Source organism: Gasterosteus aculeatus, chromosome 5 (assembly GCF_964276395.1).
Source record: "Gasterosteus aculeatus chromosome 5, fGasAcu3.hap1.1, whole genome shotgun sequence".
In the NCBI taxonomy this organism is placed as follows: domain Eukaryota; kingdom Metazoa; phylum Chordata; class Actinopteri; order Perciformes; family Gasterosteidae; genus Gasterosteus; species Gasterosteus aculeatus.
Genome location: NC_135692.1, coordinates 3,205,151 through 3,232,341, shown reverse-complemented (window position 1 = coordinate 3,232,341; position 27,191 = coordinate 3,205,151). Strand labels below are relative to the sequence as shown.

The 27,191-nt window shown below is 44.0% G+C and overlaps 1 protein-coding gene across 3 annotated transcripts in view; it reads left to right on the top strand.

Moving 5' to 3' along the window:
• ryr2a (ryanodine receptor 2a (cardiac)) overlaps window positions 1-27,191 on the top strand; it is a 122,529-nt gene that overhangs the window by 80,922 nt on the left and 14,416 nt on the right. For 2 of the 3 annotated variants that reach the window (XM_040177416.2, XM_040177414.2), the window contains exons 63-101: window positions 117-232; window positions 537-601; window positions 718-839; window positions 1,110-1,159; window positions 2,332-2,392; window positions 3,439-3,677; window positions 3,870-3,951; window positions 4,150-4,280; window positions 4,500-4,627; window positions 4,938-5,130; window positions 5,543-5,625; window positions 5,798-5,955; window positions 6,614-6,701; window positions 7,059-7,151; window positions 7,241-7,411; window positions 8,507-8,566; window positions 9,118-9,252; window positions 9,507-9,619; window positions 9,696-9,792; window positions 10,274-10,380; window positions 10,530-10,581; window positions 10,683-10,733; window positions 10,815-10,914; window positions 11,212-11,291; window positions 11,408-11,484; window positions 12,508-12,581; window positions 13,863-13,880; window positions 19,957-20,037; window positions 20,261-20,349; window positions 20,737-20,865; window positions 21,309-21,413; window positions 22,170-22,251; window positions 23,025-23,183; window positions 23,268-23,422; window positions 24,262-24,477; window positions 24,565-24,837; window positions 25,402-25,608; window positions 25,693-25,995; window positions 26,284-26,354. In XM_040177416.2, the coding sequence (XP_040033350.2) occupies window positions 117-232; window positions 537-601; window positions 718-839; window positions 1,110-1,159; window positions 2,332-2,392; window positions 3,439-3,677; window positions 3,870-3,951; window positions 4,150-4,280; window positions 4,500-4,627; window positions 4,938-5,130; window positions 5,543-5,625; window positions 5,798-5,955; window positions 6,614-6,701; window positions 7,059-7,151; window positions 7,241-7,411; window positions 8,507-8,566; window positions 9,118-9,252; window positions 9,507-9,619; window positions 9,696-9,792; window positions 10,274-10,380; window positions 10,530-10,581; window positions 10,683-10,733; window positions 10,815-10,914; window positions 11,212-11,291; window positions 11,408-11,484; window positions 12,508-12,581; window positions 13,863-13,880; window positions 19,957-20,037; window positions 20,261-20,349; window positions 20,737-20,865; window positions 21,309-21,413; window positions 22,170-22,251; window positions 23,025-23,183; window positions 23,268-23,422; window positions 24,262-24,477; window positions 24,565-24,837; window positions 25,402-25,608; window positions 25,693-25,995; window positions 26,284-26,354 (4,614 nt within the window). The remainder of the gene's footprint in view (window positions 1-116; window positions 233-536; window positions 602-717; window positions 840-1,109; window positions 1,160-2,331; window positions 2,393-3,438; window positions 3,678-3,869; window positions 3,952-4,149; window positions 4,281-4,499; window positions 4,628-4,937; window positions 5,131-5,542; window positions 5,626-5,797; window positions 5,956-6,613; window positions 6,702-7,058; window positions 7,152-7,240; window positions 7,412-8,506; window positions 8,567-9,117; window positions 9,253-9,506; window positions 9,620-9,695; window positions 9,793-10,273; window positions 10,381-10,529; window positions 10,582-10,682; window positions 10,734-10,814; window positions 10,915-11,211; window positions 11,292-11,407; window positions 11,485-12,507; window positions 12,582-13,862; window positions 13,881-19,956; window positions 20,038-20,260; window positions 20,350-20,736; window positions 20,866-21,308; window positions 21,414-22,169; window positions 22,252-23,024; window positions 23,184-23,267; window positions 23,423-24,261; window positions 24,478-24,564; window positions 24,838-25,401; window positions 25,609-25,692; window positions 25,996-26,283; window positions 26,355-27,191) is intronic. The other variant, XM_040177420.2, reaches the window with a different exon arrangement.

Here is a 27,191-nt window from a genome sequence, read left to right as displayed (position 1 = left end):
TAATGTGTGTCCTCTCGTATGAAAAATTGATGCATTTCCCAAAACGGCAGATCGCTCCTTTACAATCGTGTGTGTGTGTGTGTGTGTGTGTGTGTGTGTGCGTGTGTTGGTTCCAGGGGTGTGAAGTCGCAGGAGCTGGACACTCCAGCCATAGAGAAACGATTTGCCTACACCTTCCTGCAGCAACTCATCACATACGTAGACCAGGCACACCAACATATGATGGAGTTTGGTGAGACTTTTCTGTCACTCATTGGGTTCAAAAACAAATGACGGACGTCCTGCTGGGACTGAACTCGGGTCGAGATCCGTGGGGTTTGGTTCAGAGAGGAAGGTGCTGTAGTATCAAACTGATGAAATCAAGTTCATTAAGGGGTTCTTAGCTATCAAACTAAACTCTATTTACTTTGCACCCAAAATCAGCTGCATAAATAGGTTCAGAAATGAGATTTAAAACAAAACTCAAACACCTGAGGCAACATGGGAGATGAATGGGACCATTTAAATCTATTCTGATTGTGCTTCTCATCGTTTAGACCTCGGAACAGGACCAAAGGGGGAGAAGATTCCTCACGAGCAACAGATTAAGTTCTTTGGAAAGGTCAAAAATCACGTTCTTCGAATGACCAAGTATTATGTTTTTCAGTAAGTTGGTTTGCGATTTTGAACACAGCCCAGCAGTAATTCCTCTGTGTATTTATGCCATTTCTTCCTCAGGTCGTCCTGCCGTTGGTGGATCAGTACTTTAAGAACCACCAGATATACTTCCTGTCCACAGCCATCCACCCAATCAGCAGCGGAGGCCACGCCTCCAACAAGGAGAAGGAGATGGTGACCAGGTGAGTGTGGCAAATCACACAGAAATAGACAGAGAGCCATTGATGCCAGTATTACAGCTCACCAGTTACTCTTATGTTTTATTGTTAAACAAGACCTTGACTGTGATGTTTGAAAGGTACTCTTATTAGGCGATGGGCCTTAATGTGACCCCTGCTCTCCCTCTGTCTCTCTCTCTCTCTCTGGGTTCATTGTCTCACACCTTTCAATTGTGTTTTTTTTCTCTGCTTCCCCTTACATTACCCTCCCTACTTCCATTGACACTTTTCCAGTCTTTTCTGCAAACTGGGAGTTCTTGTCAGACATAGGATATCCTTATTTGGTAAGGAAATCGCTTCTGCTCCTTCTTTGCTGTTCTCGGTGCAGTATGACAGGTGTAATTAAACCCCGGGGGGTAAGGCCTACGTCACACCCACTCTCCCGTCGGTTGATTGGACTTGATCCTCCACCTTACTGATCTCCTATCTCGTGCCAAAACCTCTTTAAAGGAAGCGTAGGCTTTGCCTTTGCCACCAAGGAAACAGTGGAAGTCCAATGACGTAATTTTGCATTATAATTAGCGGTTGTTTCTGTGGCATGATGAGGGATGTGTCTTTCGGTGCAGGGGGACTGTGGGACAAATGGTCCCTTGTTTACGGATAATAGGCTTTCAGTCCAGTGGGATATTTCTTGGATTACGGGACGTTGACATAATGGATATTCCTTATTGTCTGACCAGCCCATCCATCCTAACCTTCCTACACAAACGTTATCGCTCACTTATACAAACAAGTTGATACTATGGATTTTGTTTTATCAATTGTAGTGACTTGTTTTTTGTGAGGACACCAACAAACAGTGAATGAGAACAGCTGCGTCTGAACAAGTTAAATGTGCCCTCTGGACGCGATGTACAACGGTTCTGTACATCGCGTGCAGCATTGATGACGTAGCTCATTGGATGCATTCATGTCCTAAAATAATCTCTCTTTGCTTTGCTTCAATGTTTACTTGCTTTTGGGAGTGGCATGTTTGTGTGGGACTGAGACGCAGGTCGAGGACGGACACGACAAAGCAGGGTGGTTTTCTGCATGCATGCATGCATGGGACTAGAGTTGTGTGTGTGTGTGCTTGTCCTCTGCAGCCGTGTGTGGTGTCTGTTGCCACTTGTTATCCAAATGCAGTTTACTATATTTAGTAAGTAAAAAATATGTTCCACCTTTGCAGACTAAAACCTGATACAACTGATAACAGATGGACACATTTGGGCAATTAAGAGATGTTCATCATTTGTCTGGATAAAGCTGTTTGACTTTTGAAGCGTTATGTTTGAAAGGAACATGTTTTTTCTTTGAATATGCTGCTCTGCTTTGTTATTACTAAATAGCAGAAGAACGTGGTTTGAACAAGGTGGTTATTTAGTTTCTCTTCCCATAGCTAAAGGAAAGCAATGCCAAACCCTACCCAGCATGCACAGGGCTTCCTGTTTATTAAGTGATCTGGTCTGCTTTTCAGGTAACAACGCCACATCCATAGTCAACTGTCTGCAGATATTGGGACAAAGCCTGGATGCCAGGTGAGGACGGAACAGGATTCAGCTAGTTTGTGTGTCCTTTTGTCATTACCCAAGGAAACATGTGGTTGAAGGAGACATAACATGCAAACACCTCCAATTTCGCCCTCATTTGCGTGAAATTAACCCTGCTTGCGCATATATTCCAAATGAACTGCAATACCAAACTGCATCTGATCCTGCAAGTATTCATTGACAGTTCCCTAGCCATGCAGCATGCCACCACCCACCTTTGAACATCACATTACATTACAGGTCATTTAGCAGACGCTTTTTATCCAAAGCGACTTACATTACAATTACAAAACCCATGGCTTTTTCACATTTTTGCCTGGGGAGCAATTAGGGGTTAGGTGTCTTGCTCAGGGACACTTCGACATGGAACATGGGGCAGCCTGGACTCGAACCACCAACCTTGCTTCCCAGCACACCTTCTCTAACCCCTGCGCCACGACGACACACTCGCCTCTGCAAGGTCTTGAGCGACATTTGTTATTTTACGACCACTCGAGCGCTTCTCATGCCGACATTCACCCATTCTCACACACAGGTACTGTGACGGAGGATCGGATCCGGATCCCTCTGAGTACTTGATGGCTGCTCTAATGGAAGAGCAGCCATCAATCATGAATGGACGTATTTAGTTTATACAGTGCATATTTGTTACTTCAACTATCAATATTTCTTTTCTGGAGGTCGAATCATCAATGCCTGCATGCAGGAACTGACAGACATGACTCCCAATTGTTTCAAGTATTCATGATATTCAACCAAATACATATAAATCATACTCTCACATTGATTTATTTTCAGCTTCAGCACGGTGGCAGCGTGACTGAAACAAACATGATTGTGCATTCACGTCTATTAAAGATCAAAACCAAAGTAAAGTCTTAAAAGTCACTATATGAAATTATACGAATCAGAAATGAATTTGAAATGAAATGTTTCATTTCAACATTTGTTCTACTATAGTAGAGAGGGTGTGTTTCCTTGCACTGTCCTATCAAAACCACGGCTGGATGATGATGCGGAATGTATCTTCTCAGGACGGTGATGAAGACCGGTCTGGAGTCAGTGAAGGCAGCACTGCGGTTGTTCTTCGTCAGCGCAGCAGAAGATCTGGAGAAGACGCAGGAGAACCTGAAGCTGGGCCAGTTCACCCACAGCAGAGAACAGCCGCGAGGTGTCACGCAGATCATCAACTACACCACCTTCGCCCTGCTGCCCGTCCTCTCCTCTCTGTTCGAGCACATCGGCCTCAACTTGTTCGGGGAAGACCTCATATGTGCGTACTGATATCGTTTGATTCAGTCGTTCAAATCATTCATATCGGTTGAAAAATTGAATGTGAAGGATAATGGCAAATTTATTTCATGAAATGGATTCAGGTTCTGTTGGTAATTTACAGGACGCAATTGTGAATATGCTCCATCCAAATGTTATCTGCAAACATGTATGGTAACCTCTCCTCCTCCAGTGGAAGATGTCCAGGTTTCCTGCTACAGAATCCTCAACAGCCTCTACTTCCTGGGGACCAACAAGAGCATCTACGTAGAGAGGTACAGCGCATCCAACAGTACATCGCTGTTTGCTTCCTTCAGAGCTGACCAAAGGCCAACAACAAAATCAATGTTATTTGAACTTTTTGACAAAATGATCGTTGACCAGAAACAATGACCAATTCACCATTTATCATAATGAAACATCGTGATAATGCTGATCATGACTGATGGTTATTTCCCTGCTCTCCCCTGCAGGCAGCGGCCTGCTGTAGGAAAGTGTCTGGCTGCCTTCTCTGCAGCCTTTCCCGTTGCCTTCCTTGAACCTCACATCGACAAGTTCAACAGCTTCTCCATCTACAACGGCAAAGGAACTAAAGACAGAGCAGGTGCTTCAGTCTGTTTATCCCCTGTGTGCGTTTACGTTTTACAAATATCACCAGCTTGAATCCCACAGAGACACACGAGTTCTGGGGTGATTGTACCTTCTGAGAATGGCTTTCACTAAATAATATTAAGATCAATATTGCAATAAAGAAGTGAGTATTGAGCTTTATACTCATGTCTATAATTATCTTTATCAAGTGCATTATCTTTTTACCCATCAGCTCTCGGTCTTCCGGGGCACGTGGGGGAGGTTTGCCCCCTGATCCCTAACTTAGAGAAGTGTCTGGAGGAGATCGTGGAGTTGGCGGAGTCTGGCATGAGATACACACAGATGCCCCATGTCATGGAGGTGGGACATTTGACTAACTAACAACCTTGGAACTGTCGTTCCCATCCATGTGGATTCATTTCCCCCCAGTGTGCTCTGACTTACTTTCATTGCCTAAATCAGGGGTGTCAAACATATGGCCCGCGGGCCGGATCTGGTAAAAATGACAGAAAAGACATAAAGAAAGACTTAAATTGCATTTCTATAAAAGTAGCTGCTATTCCTAAATGCACTGTTTTACACATTCCGAAGACAGCATTATGTGTGGGTCGGAAGGCGGGCGATCTCTTGCTTGGTAGACCTGAAGTGCGCATGTTTCCTTTCGCTCTAGGTGGTGTTGCCGATGCTGTGCAGCTACATGTCTCATTGGTGGGAACACGGACCAGAGAGCAACCCGGACCGAGCCGACAGCTGCTGCACCTCTGTGACGTCTGAACACATGAACACTCTGCTGGGAAACATTCTGAAGATCATCTACAACAATCTGGGAATAGATGAAGGGGCCTGGATGAAAAGACTAGCTGGTGAACATGGCAACACACTCTGCATGTGTGTGTGTGTGTGTGTGTGTGTGTGTTTGTGTGTGTGGCTGATACTGATCAGCTATCCCTCCACATATGTTCATCATGGGATTTTCTAATAATAATGATTATTTCACGATTTAAAAGGTTCGCTATGGGCCTTTTTACACCGTGCTTAGCTTCAGGCGGAGTGAGCTGTATAATCCCGTGGCTGTCCTCCTGCTTTAGCCCAGGACCGGCCGGTCTGCTCCCCTGGACATCGAAACACGCGGCTTTAAGTAGCCCAGGAGTAAAAAGCACTTAAGCAAGGGTTCAAAGCAAGATATTCTAGTAACAGGCTATTTTAAAACATGCATTGTCTGGTTTTCAATATAATTCAATCAATCGTTGAACCCCGTCTCTGTCCCTGCTTCAGTCTTCTCTCAGCCAATCATCAGCAAGGCCAAAACCCAGCTTCTCAAGACGCACTTCCTGCCTTTGATGGAGAAACTCAAAAAAGTGAGTCTTTGATTGTTTTGTAGTTTGATTGGTGGACATTCAGCATACGCACATGTAACACAGCCCTAATGTGTCCGAGGGATTGCAAGCAACAGATAAATACTGGAAACGTGGAAGTCTAATGCATCGCTTTTGCAGTGTTCAAATGAAGGTCTGTTGCTGTGTCCTGCAGAAGGCAGCTGTTGTGCTGATGGACGAGGAACACAGCAAGGCAGAGGGGAGGGGAGAGATGTCAGAGACAGAGCTTCTCATCCTGGACCAGTTCACCGTACTGGTCCGAGACCTGTATGCCTTCTACCCTCTCCTCATACGATTTGTTGACTACAACAGGTACAGTGTGCTGATTTGATGGTTAATGTGCTTCTCGACTTAAACCTGAGTGCTTATCTGACCTCCGTCCCACTGCTCCTAGTTGGTGTCTATGACACAAGTGCTCTGTTATGTTCAACGGGATCCTGTAGTTTACAATCGTCCCTTCTCATTGAACATCTGTGATGTCAACATAGCTACTACGAGGTTCTTTCAACTGATTACCAAACAGTCTCAGTCTGTAATACTGAGATGACCTAACTAAGCAAGTGTAAGCGCACACCCACCCAGATCCTCCTCTGGTCTGCTGATCCAGTTGGAACTTGCCAAATACAAGGTGGCTGTCAGGAGGATCTCTCAGGTGCACATTGACTGTCCACTCTGTCACAGGGAAAAGCTGCAGCAGTATGAGTTCACTTCCTGCTCCCTAAGACCCGGCTGCAGATCTTTACATCACAAGGACGTGGAGAAACACTACTGCTTTTATCGAAAATCCACAAAAAATGCAAGCTCCTCGTAGTAACTTTAACCATTTGAAGTCCTGCATTGATCACATCTGCACTAACTGTTAGTCCTCCCTGACTTTGTTGGCACTCTTCTCCGTATCACTACCAGAGGTCTCGAACTCAAACTGACCTTTGTGTAGTGCCACTGTCACTGGACTCTCGTGGTCTTACAGGGCCCGATGGCTGCGGGAGTCCAACCCAGGGGCCGAAAAGCTGTTCCGCATGGTGGCAGAGGTATTCATCTTCTGGGCCAAGTCTCATGTAAGCAAATCCCTACCTGCTGTAACATGTTAGTACAGGACAGGGAGGACATCTGATGATACATGTGACAGATTCTTTAAAGCCCACTTATTATTGGCAGATGTTTATATGCTACCACTGTACTAAACAGTACAGCTGAGTGGAATGTCTAATGTTTTGCCAGGATTTGGTCATAAACCAAAGTATAGTATATAAAGTTGTGTATATAACTAATCCATACTGACCTGATGATGGCAATGCACAAAAAGTCAAGCAATGTGAGACAGGTTCATAGGAGAGCTTCTAGACCAAAGCCGTTGCCCAAGTAATCGACTGACCGACGGACATTGAAAAATGAATGATTTCCTCTCTGTTCAGAACTTCAAGAGAGAAGAGCAGAACTTCGTGGTCCAGAATGAAATCAACAACATGTCCTTCCTCATCACTGACACCAAGTGTAAGATGTCGAAGGTATGGACGCAGGGAAAGGAGAGGCATTGCTTGTTGGTGCACATTTAACACACACTCAATGGACCTGTCTGTGCATTTCTACGCCTCAGGGCATAATGTCGGACCAAGAGAGGAAGAAGATGAAGAGGAAGGGCGATCGATACACGATGCAGACAAGTCTCATCGTTGCCACCCTGAAGCGCCTGCTTCCTGTTGGACTCAACATCTGTGCCCCCGGAGAACACGAACTAATCGCTCTGGCAAAGAACCGCTTCACGCAGGTAAGAAAACCAGTTATCAGACTATGAAAACAGCTCTGTCACCTGGTAGTGAACACGGAGACTTAACTTACGTAGGATGACCCTCACTTGAATTCCAGGTCAAACTTTGCTTAGATCATCAAGTTGCATCATATGCAAAACAAATGACTTGATGTAAGATGACAAGATTGATTGGGAATCTATTAATGCAATAACTCCTTCCGTTCTGAACCCTTCTCTAAAAGAGAACATCCTTTGAGTATTAGGTAGAAGCTCAAGATGAAATCCAAAGAAGCTCTCAGTGTAGCTCAGGCATTGGAATCTGAGTCCCTTTATTCTGCACATATTAACAACTCTATAACTCAGGAGTGTCCTGTGTCTGGTTTAACGGCTGTAACACTGTGCATCACACAGATATTCTAATGGAATAGACTTGTCTGATCCAGTGGGCGTAGGATTTGAAATCTAACACTGATCCTTATGCAGGATAAATCTGTTGACTAATCTCTTATGAAGAATAATTACAGTGCATAACTTTGAGGGGCAACTTGAACAAAAGGCAACATTAGGTTATATGTCACTCCAGAGGACAGACTCTCTTTGTTGTGTGAGCTTTCGGAGGAATTGAGAACAAGATGCAGTTTCTTTTTTATATAAAGGAGGACATTAATCCATAAGTAAATGACCTCCATGTATGTTGATTTTCTTTATGGCTGGATGAACATAAAGAACTTGAGTGGTTTCAGGGAAAAAATGTTTTTTTTAAAATTTGATTTGATTTGTTAGCCTGGCAGGGACGGCAGGATGATGTTTTCGTATTGACTGAAATGTTTAACCTGTGCAACTGTGTCTGTAATCTCTTATTTAACCCACACCCACACTTTGTTAATTGATGGGCAATCAATAACCCTGCCTGTCTCTTCCTGTGCAAATGGCACCAGGCTGCTTGAGAAGAACACTCAGCTCTACGCACAGTGATAGTACTTCTCTGAGATGTAGAAATCTGTCTATGGCTTAGACCCAACAGATTTGTGCTTTGATAGAAGGTATTTAAAATTGCTGTAACAGTTTACATGTCATTTAAAACTGCTTTGTATGTAAATTGTGCTGATACAGAAAGACACGGAGGGTGAAGTTCGAGAGATCATCAAGAACAATCTGCATTTACAAGGAAAGGTAGGAATACTTTGAGCTTGTCAAAGTACTGCATATTTGGGATAAGCAAAACATGACTGCATGCTTAATATGTAGGCAAGAGAAAGGTGAGTAAGGTTATGTTGGGTACAGTCTGAAAGGTAACAGCTCCTACATGGTTTGTTTGCTTATAGCAGTTTTTACTGTTACCTAAAGCTGAAAGGAAAATAAGCACCAAAACCCTTCACGGGCTCTGGAATACACTGCAAGCAGGAACGTCTACATCTATACTGTAAACTGTTGAGCGGATAATCAAAGCAAGCCTAGACTAGCTTAAGGAGTTATAGGTTGACCGTGGTAATACTAGGGGGCGGGGTCTAGCACAGGTCGACCTGTCTGTCACTGGCAGACGAGCTGTAATCGGAGGGAAACACCAAATGATCTTAAACTCAACTAATATGACTTTGAACAGTCGAAACTTAAATCAAAGTAGAACGAATGTTCCTTACTGTTGTCACCTAGGTGTGCAGCCTCAACACACACCTTGACCCACGTCCTCATTGTGTTGAACTGTATGTGTGTGTCTTGAACAGCTGGAGGACCCAGCTATTCGTTGGCAGATGGCTCTGTACAGAGACCTCCCTAACCACTACGAGGACACCTCGGACCCAGTGAAGACTGTGGAGAGAGTCCTGGAGATCGCTCACGTCCTCTTCCACCTGGACCAGGTGTGCAAGCGCGTTTGTTGTCCAGCGCACAGTGCAGACGACATCTGCAATACTGCGTTACAGCAGTTCGAAGAGTACAGGAAGTGGGCCGGTCCATTTGATATCCTCCGCTGTGCATAATCCTATGTAGCTTGATGTACTCTGTCTCTTCGTGAAGACCAGCTGACGTGATTGGCCTGAAATGAAGCAGCGGTCAGCTTACGACATCATGGCCATTGCCGGCCAAACTGAGTGGTTCGGCTTGTGTGTTTTAGGTTGAACATCCTCAGCGCAGCAAGAAGGCCGTGTGGCACAAACTGCTGTCCAAGCAGAGGAAGCGAGCAGTGGTTGCCTGCTTCAGGATGGCACCGCTCTACAACTTGCCCAGGTATGTTGCGCGTTTACACCGCAGATCTCCGTCGCGATAGAATAGTTTTATTCCCACTGTGTCTCCCCCAAACCAGGCACCGGGCTGTCAACTTGTTCCTGCAGGGCTACGAGAAGTCCTGGATCGAGGCGGAGGAACACTACTTTGAGGATAAACTCATAGAGGACCTCGCTGTGAGTGCATCTCTGCATGCATGTGAAAAGGGCAGAATGAAGAGTTCCGATGTGTGTCCATGGAAAATGAACGCATCATTATAAGCAACTCTCTCTCAAAGCAGACAAGGAAGAATGGATGCAGATGATGTCAACGAGTACAAATTGTGGACAATGATAGAAGTCATATCTGTATTGCTCTCTGTCTCTACCCATATACTCCATATACCTCAATGTCATCTAGAACATCTTACCCGCGCCCCTTTATTCCTGTGACTAGGTTATACACCTAGATTTCTGTTGACGCTGGTAGATGCTTGTAGATCCAATATAGCTTCAAGAAGGCGGCAGCAAGGACTTGAGTATGAGCGTATATTTACATATACTTTGGTAATATCGCACTGAAATATGTGAATGTTGAAAACAGGCATATATCCCACTTAAGGCTGTTTTTCCCCCCGTGTGTATCATTGGGGTCTCCTGTGTCGTATGTTTATTTTAGAAACCAGGTGACCTGGAGCCTTTGGAGGAAGAGGAGGGGCTGAAGCACATTGATCCGCTTCACCAGCTCATTCAACTGTTCAGCAGAACAGCCCTCACAGAGAAGTGGTGCGTTCTGTCGGATATAAAGATCCATCAAATGTTTCTGCTACGGCATGCGCGACGACATGGTAGCAAACTGCAGGGGGCGTCTTCTGCCTGGCTAATCATACTGACCAATCACTGGTGCTGCAAACGTGTGTGTGTGTGTGTTGCAGTAAACTGGATGAGGATATTCTCTACATGGCGTATGCTGACATCATGTCTAAGGTACCAGTGACAATGATGATGATTACTCCTTTTGCTGCATACTATCCCTCTGCTGTCCACATGCAACACTCAATTTGTATATCCCTCTTCACCCCCCTCAGAGTTGTCACGATGAAGAAGAGGAGGATGGGGAGGAAGTGAAGAGTTTTGAGGTGGGTGGATTGGTTGCCATGGCGGCCCCAGCTGTAAACAGGTGTGCTGCTGACACGTGTCTGGTCTTGTTACCTGAATAGGAGAAGGAGATGGAGAAGCAGAAGTTGTTGTACCAGCAGGCCCGGCTGCATGACCGCGGAGCTGCTGAGATGGTGCTGCAAACCATCAGTGCTAGCAAAGGTAGGTTGTACATGGACCCCCCCCCCCCCTGCCTCTATGACTACTGTGCTACCACACCACTAGTTGAGTGAGCCGTAGCGTCTCTTACACTGCTTAGGTTCATGTTTAGGTTTAAGCTTGGTGCATTAAAGGTGTTTTCGTTCCCAAAACTCGAGAAAGAAGGAGCCGCACAACACATAAGCTGAAGAATATAGTCACATAAGTGGAAGCTAAGTAGTTAAATGCATTAATTGATGGTTGGGTGAGACAGGGAGTTTGGGGTGACACTTTGCCCTTCTCTATGTCCCTCTTCACAAGGTGAGATGGGCCCCATGGTGGCCTCTACTCTGAAGCTAGGCATAGCTATTCTCAATGGAGGAAACTCTACCGTCCAGCAGGTACCCCAGTGTCTGTTACAGTTTTCGAGCTGTTCATATCATTGTGTCCACGTCCTGTAGTCAAAGCAGAATGGGATCTAAAATACAGCTGTCCCATTGTCCTGTTTCTTTGACAGAAAATGTTGGACTATCTGAAAGACAAAAAGGACGTGGGCTTTTTTCAGGGTCTGGCTGGTCTGATGCAGTCATGCAGGTAACTCTACACGTACTTCTCCACTGGGGTCGGCCCACCAACACGCGTCATCCCTGCAGAGTCACACTCCAGCAGACAGTACGCAGGCGGGTAAAGTCCCTCAAATCAGCTAATGTCTACTGCAGGTCACATTTGAAAGGGACAAGAACGTGATGAAATCACCCTGACATGTGGGACTGACACATTTCTAGGTTCATGCCTACTTCAATGCAAATGGGTGTCCAGAAATATGCTCAGCATTTAGTCCAAAAAAAGATTATCGTCATAAATAAATAAACGGAGAATAAGTACAAATCACATTTTAAAGTACAGTACAAGCAGGAACTGCTAATAGCTTGAACATCTGTTTGATGGTTTATGTAAACAAGCCAGCAGCAAAACACACTGAATCCATGGCACATTTACTTGTTTACATCCCCCAATGAATCGTGGGAACTGTACTTCAAATTAGCCCCTGTCAGCAATCATTGTTATGATCTTCCAGTAGTATCTTTTCCCGTATCTTAATGTTTTGGTGATATTGAAATAACCATTGCTTTTATTGGTAAAGGTCATTTTTCAGCCTAATGTTTTGTGACGTATGGTGACAACCTTGGTAATGTTCCTCACAGGGTGGGTGATTCTTTTTTAAGTGTTTTTGTTTTTAAATCTAACGTAACATTGCTGGTTTCTCAAGAATACCAGCCGTATCTTTAAGTCTCTCAAAATACATCAATCCAGTCACTTCAGGGGAGACGCTACAGGAAATAGGGAAAACATTTGGACTAAAGGACATCACCACTTCCACACTAGAAACAAAGCATGATGATCAGGCATCAACAAAAATATAATCAAGCACGACTTTTTGAAGTCAGGCTTATCATACATCATATTATCATAACTTCCTTGTTGTGGTCATAAGTGTTATTATGTACTTACTGTTAGACTGAACCTCCGTCCTCTCAGTGTTATTCGCTACCAAACAACCTCAACGCTTTAAACACAAAACAACAAAGATCCACAACACGTTTGTCTTTGTTTCAGCGTTCTGGATCTAAATGCATTTGAGCGGCAGAACAAAGCTGAAGGACTGGGAATGGTGACGGAGGAGGGATCAGGTAAGCCGCACTACTCTTTATTCATCCGAAGAATCATGAATGACATCGTATGATCTGTTGATATAACAAGCTTTTCTTCATAAAATCCCCTTTGGTCAAACTAAAGGTTGTACATTTACACCTACATATAAAAACCAATGCTTGCTACAACCAGTGGTTTAGTTGATGAATTCTAATTATAGCCAAAGGAAAAAAATGTAATCTTTCCCAAGAAGAAATTCAAAGCATTTACATTTGAAAAAGTCTGTTTTATTCTTGTCAAATCATCATCAATCATTTTCCTTCATCCAGTCATCACTGTGGTTGAGCAATTGGCTGATCTGTATAAAGTGGTAATGCAGTACTATTGTTTATTGTATGCGTTATCAACTGTGAATCTCTAGTACATGTGTACTTGCTTATGACTTAACTGTTATATCTTATGTGTGTATGCATTTGTTACAGCCAGACTTTAGACTACATACTGATTCAACATTCATATGTCAAAACTGTTGCACTAGATGTTTAAATACAATCTTGACTGCTTGATAATATTCTCTACGTGATGTAGGGAAGTAGGAATATCCTGAAGGCATCAACCAGGTCCTGTTAGGTGGTTGTGAGACCAATGGCCAATCGGATCCCAGATGGGTTAAACCCTAATATAACTGAGAAATATACTTTTGGGATATTTTTTAAATTTTTCATTTCTTTTTAAGTTTATGTATCCTGGACTCCGAAGTTTTAGACTAAGAAGTTTCTGCACGTTGATTAGTGGTTCTTTGTCCTGAAAGGGACCCTAATATGTGGTGTTTACCCAGCTGTATTTTACTAAAAGGAATTATATTATTGTGCAAAAACTGTTATTATTAGAAGTAATTACTAGAACTCCCAGTATGAATCATCACCTCACCTGTTGTGACATGATGATGGCACAGCACTTTTTCTACTCACCATTTCCTCATTATTTTGATGAAAATACAAAGTTACCCCATCGACCAGCATTTTAAAAGGTGTCATTGACTGAACAGGCCCACCGTGATCCACAATCAAAAATCCATAAATCCTGAGGGCCTGGTATCATATGTACCTTTAAAATGTTCCTGATCTTGACAGCTTTTTTGTCAAGACGTCATTTATTTTTCCACGTTGACCAAACAAAGATATTCAGATTAAAAAAAAAAACTATTTTCCTTATATGTAATCGTTTTCTTTGTTTCTTTCTTGCTTTCTTTCTCTTTCTTTCTTCCTCCTGTTTTCCTTTTCTAATTTTGGTTTACTGCCCTTCCTTCCCTTCCTCAGTCATCACTCATGAGCGTGGTAATTATGCCTTCTGCCATTTCCTTGTGTGTTGGTCAGTGCCCCCCTCCCTCTCTCTCTCTCTCTCTCTCTCTCTCTCTCTCTCTCTCTCTCTCTCGATCCAGTCGGTTAGTAGTTGTGTCAGTTCTGTCCAGGTCCTGAGTGCAGACCTTCAGACCTCATCCTCACCTGCGCTCTCGTTTTAGCCGCTACTTTTCTGCCTTACGCTCACATGCTAATCTCTTTTTTATCTTGGCCAATTATAACAGGCCGTATCGTGTTTAGGCGTCAGAATTTTAAATAAAAGGTGTCACGTCTTCCTCTTCCACAATAAGCCTAATGAACCGATGATGATTAAGATGACTTCTTCTGTGATACACCGAGATAAGTTAAGATAAAACAACAACAACTACAAAGAAGCAGTAGAAGTGTAGCCCTTGTTTGCCTCCCTCTCAGGATTTGTACAGTATCTGGCACATTATAAATATTACTAATATGTACCATCCTCCACTCCTCCCCTCACAGTGCTCTAGACCCCCCCCCTGTCACCTGGTTGTTGTGTCTCAGTGATGGAGATGTTATTGTGCTGGTTGTTACCTGTTGTGAAGTGTACGATCCCATCCATGTCCTCCGTCTCTTTCTCTGTCCTCTCCTAGGACTGCAATTATTACCAGAAAGACCCATAAGACCCCAGTCAGCCAAGTCTGATGAGAGACTCATTAAGACGCCACTTCCTTCAGTTGGTGGAAACCATAAACAGAGATAAAAAGAAAGAAAATATCAGACTCGCACTTGCATAGATGACTCAAACAGAACTCCGCTGATGTTAAGCGGTGAAAGTTAATTTCATTGATGATGACAATGAATGATGCACATTCAATTTATTTATAGTTTGTTGAGCAAACATGATTGAAAGTTCCGTAGTATAATAATAATAATAATCAGTTGGAGGAGTGGTAGACTTTCACAGACCCAAAAAGCTGGAGCCTTGTGGGGAAACACAAAGTAAATGTTCCCTTCAGGCCCGTTACGTTATGTTGTTACATCTGTTAAGTAACTTCGAAATGTGACAGTAACAAGTCTGCTAATGCAGTATTGCATTAACTTACAGTTTTTATATTGTTAGGTAACGCTACACAAACTTTTTATTCACAGCGTTCCATATCTGCGTTTAACTAAATTGTCCTTTTATTCATCTACAACTTCCCCTCCCAAACGTCAGTGGTTGCAGCCTGATTACCGTTTCATCCTGTTGGTCCGGTCTACCTCTCTGGTCTCTGGTCTACCAGAGCTGAACTCCGATCCTTTCCTCCTCCCTTCTTCCCTTCTCTCTGTTCATTGGCTGAGCTGTGGTCCGTAGTGAGTGTACATGTCCTTCATGACTGTTTTGAGAAACGATCATTTGAATAATTTGAGGGTCCGTGTAGGACTTAACTACTGAGACACTCTCACGCGTACTAATGAAACACTCGTGTGCATCTCACTGGTGTGTGTGAGTGAAATCTCACTGGTGTGCGTGAGTGAAATCTCACTGGTGTGTGTGAGTGAAATCTCACTGGTGTGCGTGAGTGAAATCTCACAATAGTGTTTTTAGCTTCTTCTTATAACTTTAGAATAAAATGTCATCGAAAAAATTATATTTTTTCATAGAGATTAGTGAAGGACCACTGGAGGACTCGGCAGGGAGGCCCAGACTGATAGTCTTCAGTGTCTATCAGCCTTGTGGATGAATTCAGAAGGAACTTGTCACCTTTCACTATCTATCCATCCATCCATCTTCAGCCGCTTATCCGGGGTCGGGTCGGGGGGGCAACAGCTTCAGCAGGGGACCCCAAACTTCCCTGTCCCGGGCCACATCTACCAGCTCTGACTGGGGGATCCCAAGGCCTTCCCAGGCCTGTGCAGAGATATAATCTTTCCACCTGGTCCTGGGTCTTCCCCGGGGCCTCTTCCCATATGGCCGTGCCTGGAACACCTCCCTAGGGAGGCGCCCAGATGCCCAAACCACCTCAACTAGCTCCTTTCGACGCAAAGGAGCAGCGGCTCTACTCTGATCTCTTCACGAATGGTTGAGCTTCTCACCCGATTTCTAAGGGAGACGCCAGCCATTCTCCTGAGGAAACCCATTTCGGCCGCTTGTACCCGTGACCTAGTTCTTTCAGTCATAACCCATCCTTCATGACCATAGGTGAGGGTAGGAACGAAGACTGACCGGTAGATTGGGAGTTTTGCCTTCCGGCTCAGCTCTCTTTACGGTGCGGTAAAGCCAGTGCAATACCGCCCCCGCTGCTCCGATTCTCCGGCCAAACTCACACTCCATCTTCCCCTCACTCGTGAACAAGACCCCAAGGTACTTGCACTCCTTCACTTGGGGTAAGGACACATTCCCTACCTGGAGTAGGCAATCCATCGGTTTCCTACTGAGAACCATGGCCTCAGATTTAGAGGTGCTAATCCTCATCCCGACCGCTTCACACTCGACTGCGAAACGCTCCAGTGAAAGTTGGAGGTCACAGACAGAAGATGCCATCAGGACCACATAATCTGCAAAAAGCAGCGATGAGATCCGCACCCCCTGTAGACCGTCCTCCCCCCGACTACGCCTCGATATCCTGTCCATGAAGACCACAAACAAGATTGATGATAAGGCGCAGCCCTGGCGAAGGCCAACCGCCACCGGAAACGCCTTCGACTTACTGCCGAGCACCCGAACACAGCTCTCGCTTGGGGCGTACATGGATTGGATGGCCCCAAGCAAGGACCCCCTCACCCCGTACTCCCGCAGCACCTCCCGCAGTTTCTCTCAGGGGACCCGGTCATACGCCTTCTCCAAGTCCACAAAACACATGCAGACTGGATGAGCATACTCCCAAGCCCCCTTCATGATCCTGGAAAGAGTAAAGAGCTGGTCCGTCGTTCCATGACCAGGACGAAAACTGCATTGTTCCTCTTCAATCCCTGGTTCGACTATCGGCTGAACCCTCCTTTCCAGCACCTTGGAGTAGACTTTACCTGGGAGGCTGAGTAGTGTGATACCCCTGTAATTGAAGAGGGGTACCACCACCCCGGTCTGCCACTCTTTTGGCCCTGTCCCAGACTTCCACGCAATGTTGAAGAGGCATGTCATCCAAGACATCCACCCCCCAACACCCATTGCTTTTAGCATCTCTGCAAGGATCTCATCATTCCCCGGGGCTTTGCCATTGCGGAGTAGTTTGAGTACCTTAGTGACCTCCACCAGGCAAATTGACGATGATCCTTCCTCCTCCTCCAGCTCCGCCTCTACCAAAGAGGGCGTAGTAGTTGGATTCAGGAGTTCCTCAAAGTGTTCCTTCCACCACCCGATAACCTCCTCGGTCGCGGTCAACAGGGTCCCATCCTTACTGTACACAGCTTGGGTGGTTCCCCGTTTCTCCTTCCTGAGGTGCCGGATGGTCTTCCAGAAGCACTTGTTGGTGCCGACCGAAAGTATTTCTCCATGGTTACCCCGAACTCCTTCCATGCTCGCTGCTTTGCCTACATCACGGCAGAGGCTGCTGCCCTTCAAGCCTGTCGGTACACTGCAACTGCCTCTGGAGTCCCACTGGATATCATAACCCGGAAGGCCTCCTTCTTCAGTCGGACGGCTTCCCTGACCACCGGTGTCCACCACAGGGTTCGAGAGTTACCGCCCCTTAATGTACCTAAGCCCTTGAGGCCACAACTCACTGCCGCAGCTTCAGCAATGGAGGTTTTGAACATACACCACTCTCATGTCCCCTACCTCCACAGGAATGTGAGAGAAGCTCCGCCGGAGGTGTGAGTTGAAAATCTTTTGGACCGGGGCCTCCTCCAGACGTTACCAGTTCACCCTCACTACACGCTTGGGTTTACCGGGTCGGTCCCGAGTCTTCCCCCATCCACTGACCCAGCTCACAACCAGATGGTGATCAGTTGACAGCTCTGCCCCTCTCTTTATCCAAGTGTCCAGAACATGCGGGCTCAGATCAGACGATACGATTAAAAAATCGATCATTAATCTTTGGCCTAGGGTGCTCTGGTACCACGTAGCCTACACTTATGAACATCCTTATGTTCGAACATGGTGTTTGTTATGGATAATCCGTGACTGGTTACGCTACGTGCAGCGAATCGGGTTATAGATGCGCCGTTCAGATGAACCAGCGCAGATTTTTTTTTTTTAGTGTAATAAATTGGATGTGTGGCGTGAGTGCGTGTGAAAACATGGAAACACGCGAGTCACACGGGGAAACCGTGAGAGTTGGCAGCCCTGTAGCTTTGTTGGCTAGCTTGACAACACCTTTCCTAACAGTCAAACATCAAGCAACACAAGACAAAGCAAGACCCCAAATAAGTTCCTGAATCGTCCAGCAGAAATATATACATGCAAAATAACCTACAATTTTACTCATGTGGGCCTATATGATCATGAGGTCAGAATGCACAGAAAATTGTACCAAATAATACACACTTGATGCAATAGGCTACATGCTTGTGGAGCCTGAGGGTGGATCTTCACTTAATCCTTTTTATTTTTAGTTAAGGAAATATGAATGTGAGAATATCAAACTATGCAAGTAAATAAAGCATTGTTCATCCCACAGACAGTCAAACTGATACCAGGTATAAAAAGGAACCTTACAGATGTTCTATTTATTACTATCATAGATAAATATATTCCATTATCCTATTTGTGGTATCGTATCGTAAGTATCGGGTACCGTAATATTTTGGCAGGTATAGTATCGAAGTCATAATTTTGGTATCGTGACAACCCTACTAGTGGATAAATCTGCTTACGGGAGAGGGGTCTATAATTGTAGGGGGAGTGTTCATGATAATGTAGACTTCTTTTGCAGTGTATTTGTTTTTGTAATTCTCACTATGTTGCGTTTGAGGGGTTGTTCAGGAGTTGTTGTGTGCAGCTGTGAACCTGTGGCATCGACGATTTGCTCAAACAGGACTTTTACCAGGGAGACTGTGCTTCATGTTCTGTGTGAAACTTCTTTTACGATACTTCTGTAACGTAACTTACACAACAAACAATCTTATCTTCAACCTAACCAAGTAGCTAGTTTTGTTGCTGAAACCTACAGTGGTTTTGTTTCAATTCATAGCGTTCGTACCACTTTCAGAACTTTCCAGGTGCATTTTGGTTCATCTCGAGCCTTCGGATGGTCTGATATCCACTGATGATTCCCATTATATCAGCAGATGTTATTAAGACTAGCTGCAGAGTAAGAAACATTTTCAGGAACATCTGAATTTGAACAGCGGACTTACAGTTGTATTTTGACTTCAACGGGTCTAATTATGTTTTTGTCGAAAGTCAGCACAGATTCAGTCATTCTTGGTCAATAGAACTAAAACACAGATTAATAGAATATGTTACACTTCCATTGAAAAAGGTGACTGCACTTTGAGTCTTGTTTTGCGCCTTCAGATCCTCCTCATTCAGTCCAGTTTGTTGTCATATTGTATGGATGCAGTCTGTTGATGTTCCTGTTATTGTAGTGTAACTCATCCTTCCTTCTCTGACCGTATTCTCCTTTTGCATTTCCTTGGTTTAAAGCAGCATTTTAGCACAGTCAGAGCAGCTGTCCTCAACTCCCTCAAAGCATTCGTAATCTCTGCAGAATCTACGACACGCAGCGACCAACCGCTTTCCTTTTAACCCACTGGGCTCAGAGAAGGCATGAACAGCCCAAATCCAGTCCTGACCGTAAAATGCTGCACTTTAAAAACCAACCAGTCCACCACTGAGTGACGTGGCTGTCCACTAGGCATCCAAGAGTGTGTGTGTGTGTGTTCGGTCGGAATGGTGTACTATGAGCCTACATCTTTCCCAGACTGAGAAAAACACTTGGAATGTCCTCAGATCATCTCTTTTTAATACTTGTTCACTCTCCATCCTCCCTCTCCTACATGTCGTCTGCTTTGTCTCCCCTGTTCTTTGACTTCTCTTTATGTGTCCGTGTGTGTGTGTGTGTGTGTGTGTGTGTGTGTGTGTGTGTGTGTGTGTGTGTCTGTGTGTGTGTGTGTGTGTGTGTGTGTGTATGTTCCTTTGTGTGTGTGTGTGTGTTTTCTCTCTGGCCAGGTGAGAAGGTCATGCAGGATGATGAGTTCACCTGTGACCTTTTCCGCTTCCTGCAGCTGCTCTGTGAAGGACACAACTCAGGTGTGTGCAGGTTGTGTATTCTATGAATGATCTGACAATATGGGGTACGTTTATTAATGCTGGTTATGGTGTAAATGGACCTACATGTCAACGTGGTTTTTTTGTATTAATCAACCTAATACAGTAATTAATGCGGTTTGACTCCTTTTATTTTGGGTCATTACATAAAATGTCACAGAAATATTTTCACTACTTTATTTATTCCTTCATGTGTTTATTCAAGACTTCCAGAACTACTTGAGGACGCAAACGGGGAATAATACCACGGTGAACATCATTATCTCGACAGTGGACTACCTCCTCAGAGTGCAGGTGCGCTTTTTGTCTGTCATACAGACACACAAAACACAACTTATTTTAGATTAGACTAAAGGACAGTCTCCCACCTCCCTTCTGAACAAAGAAGTTAAATATCATTAAATTGTCCCACCGGCTCCCTCAAAGGCAAGATTTCAGAAAATATGAATAAAAAAAACCCGCTGGGAATTATTCATCTATTATAGTCCCTAAATTTCGCAGATCATAGAAAACGAGTATGAAATCAGCAAAATTATAAAACCTGATGTCAGTTGTTGAGCCAAGACAAAAGCCAAAAGGTGGCCGGCCTGCTGAAATTCATTTTTTAGATGATCAGAAACTGTTCCATCATTTTATTTACTGATCATCGATCTCTTCTTGTCTTCTTTTTATCTGTTCCAGGAGTCCATCAGTGATTTCTATTGGTATTATTCTGGTAAAGATGTTATTGACGAGCAGGGCCAGAGGAATTTTTCTAAGGCAATAAATGTGGCCAAGCAGGTTTTCAACACACTCACAGAGTACATCCAGGTACAATAACACACTGCAATGATTACTATATAAATGAACGTTATGAAGAATATTTTTTTTAAATGTGGATGAAAGGGTCCTAAGTAATCCAAATTAATAATCAACAAAGACCAATTAATTAATAATTGGTCTTTATTAAAGGTACCTCACCACAATGCTAAATGGGTGCATTGCTTTGCTAAAGACAGAGAGCTTCCTCACTTTTGAACATATTGATCTGAGGAAATGTTTACAGTCACACCTTATTCAGGGAGTAGCCATGCTTGTCTGTTTCTGGGTATGACAAGAAATCCCTGATCTCATAAAAACATTTTCTGCATAGTAAATGGACAGCATGATAAGCAACATTACATCAATATCCTACAAAGTATGTCGGCTGTTACTGTCACTAACGCTTGCAGGTCTGACTGCAGGAAATCTGATTGTTACCATTTGGGTTGCAGGGTCCGTGTACTGGTAACCAGCAGAGTTTGGCCCACAGTCGGCTGTGGGACGCTGTGGTCGGGTTTCTGCACGTCTTCGCTCATATGCAGATGAAATTGTCTCAGGTGAGTTGAAGTCACTTTGAACAAGGCGGTGACAACATAATCACACACTCACTTTTTTTTAACTGTCATTTCACTCGTCACTTTGTCGTCACTTGTCACTTTGTCACTTGTTCGATAGTGCACTTTATTTTAAATATTTTTTATTTTTAACTAACTTTATTCTCTTATTTTATACTAACCCATAGCCTTATTCTACTAACCCATTGCATTAGCATTTCATTTTATTTTATTTTATCACTTGTGCACTGCTGTCTTGTTGTCTATTGTTACACTGTCTACTGTCACGCACCAACCGCCAAGACAAATTCCTTGTATGTTTGACATGTTTTGGCAATAAATGTTTCCTGATTCCAGATTCCTGACTTATAGTGTGAATAAAGAATGAACACAGCGCCTTGCTCACTGCAGCAACGACACTTAACTACCAGCCAATCCCATAATCCTGTCCCCATCACATGTGTCATCACAAAACCTCCTTGAACTCCTCAACCTGAAAACGTATTATAATGTCCTCCTTGTGGACATTTGACTGCAAGTCTGTTACTTACAAATTGTGAATCAATAAAGTAAAGAGATATGGTAAACAACGTTTCCTGGAATTCAGAGTAACCATCCTTCTTTATGGATGCTAATCCCTCAGCACATATAGATATCTAACTTTACAAAGTGAGTAACCTCTCTGAGGTAGTTGTCGCTATGATGGCTCAAACACTCACGGCCAAGTTGATATTCCTCTTCCTCTTTTTTTCACATCAGGACTCGAGTCAGATTGAACTACTGAAAGAACTGATGGATCTTCAGAAAGACATGGTGGTCATGCTGCTGTCGATGCTGGAAGGTGCGTTTGCTTGTAGGAGTATTCATTATTATTATTACATACACAAAGCAGGTGTGGCTCAGGGAGAGAGTGTAATTGTGTCTTTAAAATACTCATCAGTGAGTTAACACACATGCTACTAATGGGTTTCTCTCTCTAGTAGTGCTGTTGCTCTCTACAGTAGTGCTCGACAGGCTAATGATGCAGTAAATAGACTTAAGTGACTGCATGCGTATTGTATTCCAAGACACCTTTTCAAAGGTAAATCAAGCAATGACAAAATAATCTGTTAAACTTTGGACAAACAAGTTAGAGGGCAACTTTTTCCTGTTAAGGCTTTGTGTGAGTCTAATGTAAAGCCCGACCGGCTCATCAACCGGCAGAAGGTTACTCAATGATGGAAAAGAGGCACTTCGCCACTGACTGAATCTGAAGTAAACATAGTCGCTGCGACGTCGTCCATTAGAAGCCTGCAGTTTGGCATTATGGGTGTCGTCATCGTGGGGTTTTTGGACACTGATACAGGTGGGTTGAGCTATGGTCAACGGAGCGCCAAGTAGGCCGACCAAAAAGGTTACAATTAATTCTTTGTGGAACTGAAAACAAACTTTAATAAGACAAGAATTGACATTATCCGTCAACCACAAGGTAGCCATGCCCATACCATACTTTATGGATGATTTGAATCTAAATGGACTAAATGATTTACTAAATGGATATTATTTAAATACTATTTTGACACAGGCTTTATCTCTTGTGAATGATTTGAAATGTATCACGTTGTGGTTTCACAGGTAATGTGGTGAATGGGACCATTGGGAAGCAGATGGTGGACATGCTGGTGGAGTCCTCCAACAATGTCGAGATGATCCTCAAGTTCTTTGACATGTTCCTCAAGCTGAAAGACTTGACCTCCTCCGACGCATTCAAAGAGTATGACCCTGACGGAAAAGGCAAGGCTCCAAACCACAGTTATCCTTCATCACATTTGCACGTGGAGCAGCGGATCATTTATATGTTCATGGTTTTACTCCCAGGTGTCATCTCCAAGAGGGACTTCCATAAGGCCATGGAAAGCCACAAACACTACACCCAGTCTGAGACCGACTTCCTGCTCTCATGTGCTGAGACCGATGAGAATGAGCTCCTGGACTATGAAGAATTTGTGGAGCGCTTTCATGAGCCAGCCAAGGTAATGACCTAAATGTTTACAGATCTTTTATAAAGTCTTATAAGGGCCTTAAATTGTCCAAATGTAAGCCCTTTAGTCCTTAAAATCTGTTAATAAAATCTATTCTTAGAGAATAGTTTTAACTTCTAAAATGGGGTTTAGCGGGAGATCTCGCTTGTTATTTCTATTCATCTGTCCTCTTTTTGTTTTTCTCCTGCTTTAGTTTATTAGTTGTTCCTATAAAGGTGGGGGTATTTGTTTGGAATGTCCCAGTAGAATTTTGGAGGCCAACCTTGTTCATGGGCGTCTTGATTGGCAGCTCATTCAGACACTTGTGATATAACTAGGACCATCCTGAGACCTGCTAATTTAAATACAACATTTTGGAGGTTGAGTGTTTTATGACGTGTTTTATGTGTTTGATTCATTGTAGGTTAAACAACTAAAGAAATTACAGAGCCACAATAAGAGGGTTAATATTCCAGGAAACGTACTCTTGACATTTTGAAGATTAAAGTTGACGAGTACGGCAAAGACAGTCAATGGCAAAAATATTTGGATAATTTGCAAAAGAAGTATAAATAGTGTTCCCAATGTTCAACATAAATTTGAAAAAAATAATGCCTGGAAATTGTGAGGCAAATATCTTTATTCTCTGTAAGAAAGTCATCCTGACAAGGATACATTTGAGTTATGGATTTGGATATGGAAATCAAGCATTTTCAATAAATCAAGTTAGAGATGTTCAATGTCTTTTTATAGCTTTTTTTTGTAGTACAATTTTAATCTTGACTTTCAGTTATGTACTCCCAAAAGCTCCCCTGGTTCTGTAGCTTATTTATTGGTATTTCTTTCAAAAGGACATCGGCTTCAATGTGGCGGTTTTGCTGACCAACCTGTCGGAGCACATGCCACATGACACCCGGCTGCAGACCTTCCTGGAGCTGGCAGATAGCGTGCTCAACTACTTCCAACCCTACCTGGGTCGGATCGAGATCATGGGCAGTGCCAAGCGCATCGAGAGGGTTTACTTTGAGATCAGCGAGTCCAGTCGAACACAGTGGGAGAAACCTCAGGTAAACGATGTCTACCTGCAAATCTCAACTTGATTTGGTTTCAGTGTCGTTTGTGTGTGTTCCTTCACACCTGTTCCCTCTGCACAGGTCAAGGAATCCAAGCGTCAGTTCATCTTCGATGTGGTGAACGAAGGAGGGGAGAAGGAGAAGATGGAGCTGTTTGTGAACTTCTGCGAGGACACCATCTTTGAAATGCAGCTGGCGGCTCGGATGTCTGATGCCGGCGAGCGCTCAGCGGTGAAGGAGGAGAGTGAGCGGGAGAAGCCAGACGAGGAGAACCCCGAGATGGGCTTCTTCTCTGTCACCACTGTCCGCATGGCTCTGTTGGCTTTGCAATACAATGTCGTGCTGCTGCTAAAGGTGAGGACTCACACAGCACCGTCACAGCTACCAGTCAAAGTGAGTATTTTAAAGGCGCGGTTACTTTTCTGTGAGTGTGATGAGTAGATTGATACCATACGTGTTTGTGCGTACACTAACTGGTCAGGGGGCTGGGTAGGTGGTCCATCGTTGGTCCACCTGCTCCTAGTCTGTACAAGCATGGAGCCTATAAACACACATGAAACCCATCTCTGTCCATCAGGTTGTGACGAGCACTTTGATACCCAGCTTCTTCTCTACCAACGCTGTATCTGAAGCCCTTCCTCTCACCTAAAGGACTTTGTTGAGGCATGACAGTATTAGTGCCTTCTATCATACAAGCACTTTTGTCCGGCGCACAATAATAGGAAACGGGTGAACCAGGACTGAGCGGGGCTGCCTGAGAGTGAGAGGTTCTCTAAAGGGACAGAACATGGAATTACTACCGTCTTTACCAACTGGGGCCTCCAATATCAACATAAAATGAATAATCCTCGTAGTGACCTTCTGTGGATGCTTGTTAACACTCAAAAGGATCTACTGCATTCTTCTCTCTCTCTTCAGGTACTGTCGATGAAGACTTTGAAGAAGCAGATGAAGAAGATAAAGAACATGACAGTCAAGGACATGGTGACCACCCTGGTGTCTTTCTACTGCTCAGTGTTGCTGGGCCTGCTGCACGTAGCGTTCAGTGTAGCTCGAGGATTTTGCCGAATCTTCCACAGCAGCTTCATGGGAGACAATCTTGTGGAGGGGGCCAAGAGCATTAAGGTGGCTGTACATGTTTCTGAAGGACCAGAGCACTTTATCCACTCCATTACAAAAAACTAAATGCATAAACTGCGTCCACCCCAGGTGTCGGAGCTGCTGGCCAGCATGCCTGACCCCACCCAGGACGAGGTGAGGGGTGAAGGCGAGGACCGAGACAAGAGACCCTCTGCTAAAGAGGACCTGGCTGATCTGGCAGTCAACGCCAGCGAGACCGAGCTGTTGTCGGACATCTTTGGCCTGGATTTAAGAAGGGAGGGGGGGCAGTACAAGATCACCCCACATAATCCCAACGCCAGCCTGACCCAACTGCTCAACTCCCCAGTTCCTTCCTCGACACCCCCGACCCCACCCACAGCCACCCCACCTGAGCTCAGGCGGCGGCATCCGGTGAGTCTGAGTTGCGTCCTGTTGCTCGTCATTTTACTTTGCAGGACACAAGAGAAAACATTGAGCCCCACTTACATAAAACATCGTGTTATTTTGTTAATTGCACTGATTGGCTTGTTTTGGTAACCAATGTCACTGCATTTTACTTCATTTCTTCAGATTCATATTCAAAGCTCACTTCAACACTGTTGAGCACTGAAAAAAACAAACGATACACAAGTGTGTATTCATGGCAAGAAACTGATACTGACAGAATAATGGGCTATAAAACTCTATTTTCTGTTTCAGTCGCAGAGCTCTTCCTCAGAGGAGAAGGCAGCGACAGCAGAGACAGAATGTGAACCTGAGAAATCACCAGAGTATGTACATTTGTGTTATTATTCAATCTGCTCGCTGACGTTATTACAACTAGACAGACAGAAAAAAGAAACACCGAACTGGATGGAGTGTGGAAGTAACGCGTACGGCTATGAAACGCCACAGTTGCTGATGAGTTACAACCTGAAAGTCTGTAGCTGTAGTAACGAGCTGTTTTCCACCACATTTCACACCACTGCTAGGAAGACAGAGTTAACTCAGTTGACAGAACCATATTTTATGCGTTGAACATTAATAAGTCCACCTTAAGAATTTGCCAAGAAAGGCCCGTTACAAACAAAAGTAGTTATGAAATACGTGTTCAATCTTGTCTTTTTCTATCTCATCTTAACCACGGAGGAATAATCCTCCATTATAATAAGAGACAAAGATTCACACTTATATATTGGAAATTGTTTCTAACGTTTTTGAAGCATGGCGGCTCTACCATCAGAGTGTGTGTGTGTGTGTGTGTGTGAATGGGTGATGGAAGTTCAGTCCAAGTATGTACTTCACAAAGTAAAAGGTCCCAGCTGTATCCTTAGTGCTTAGTGACTACTTCACTGAACATATATATTTGATTGACAGATCCCTGATTAAAGACACATGCTTATGCTGGCACCTGTTCAAAAAATAAGAAACCAGATGTTTTCTTCTTAAAATGTTATGTTCGTGGAGGGTGTTAAGGGTTCGGAAAGCCCCCGAAAGAGGACTCACTCCTTTGTTCTCGTCCCGGCCAGAAACAAACTTGCTCAAATTTAAAAATCTAAAAGTATTCAGTAACTAAACAAAGTGATAAGGAATACACTTACAAAGTGAAACACAATGCGAACAGTTGA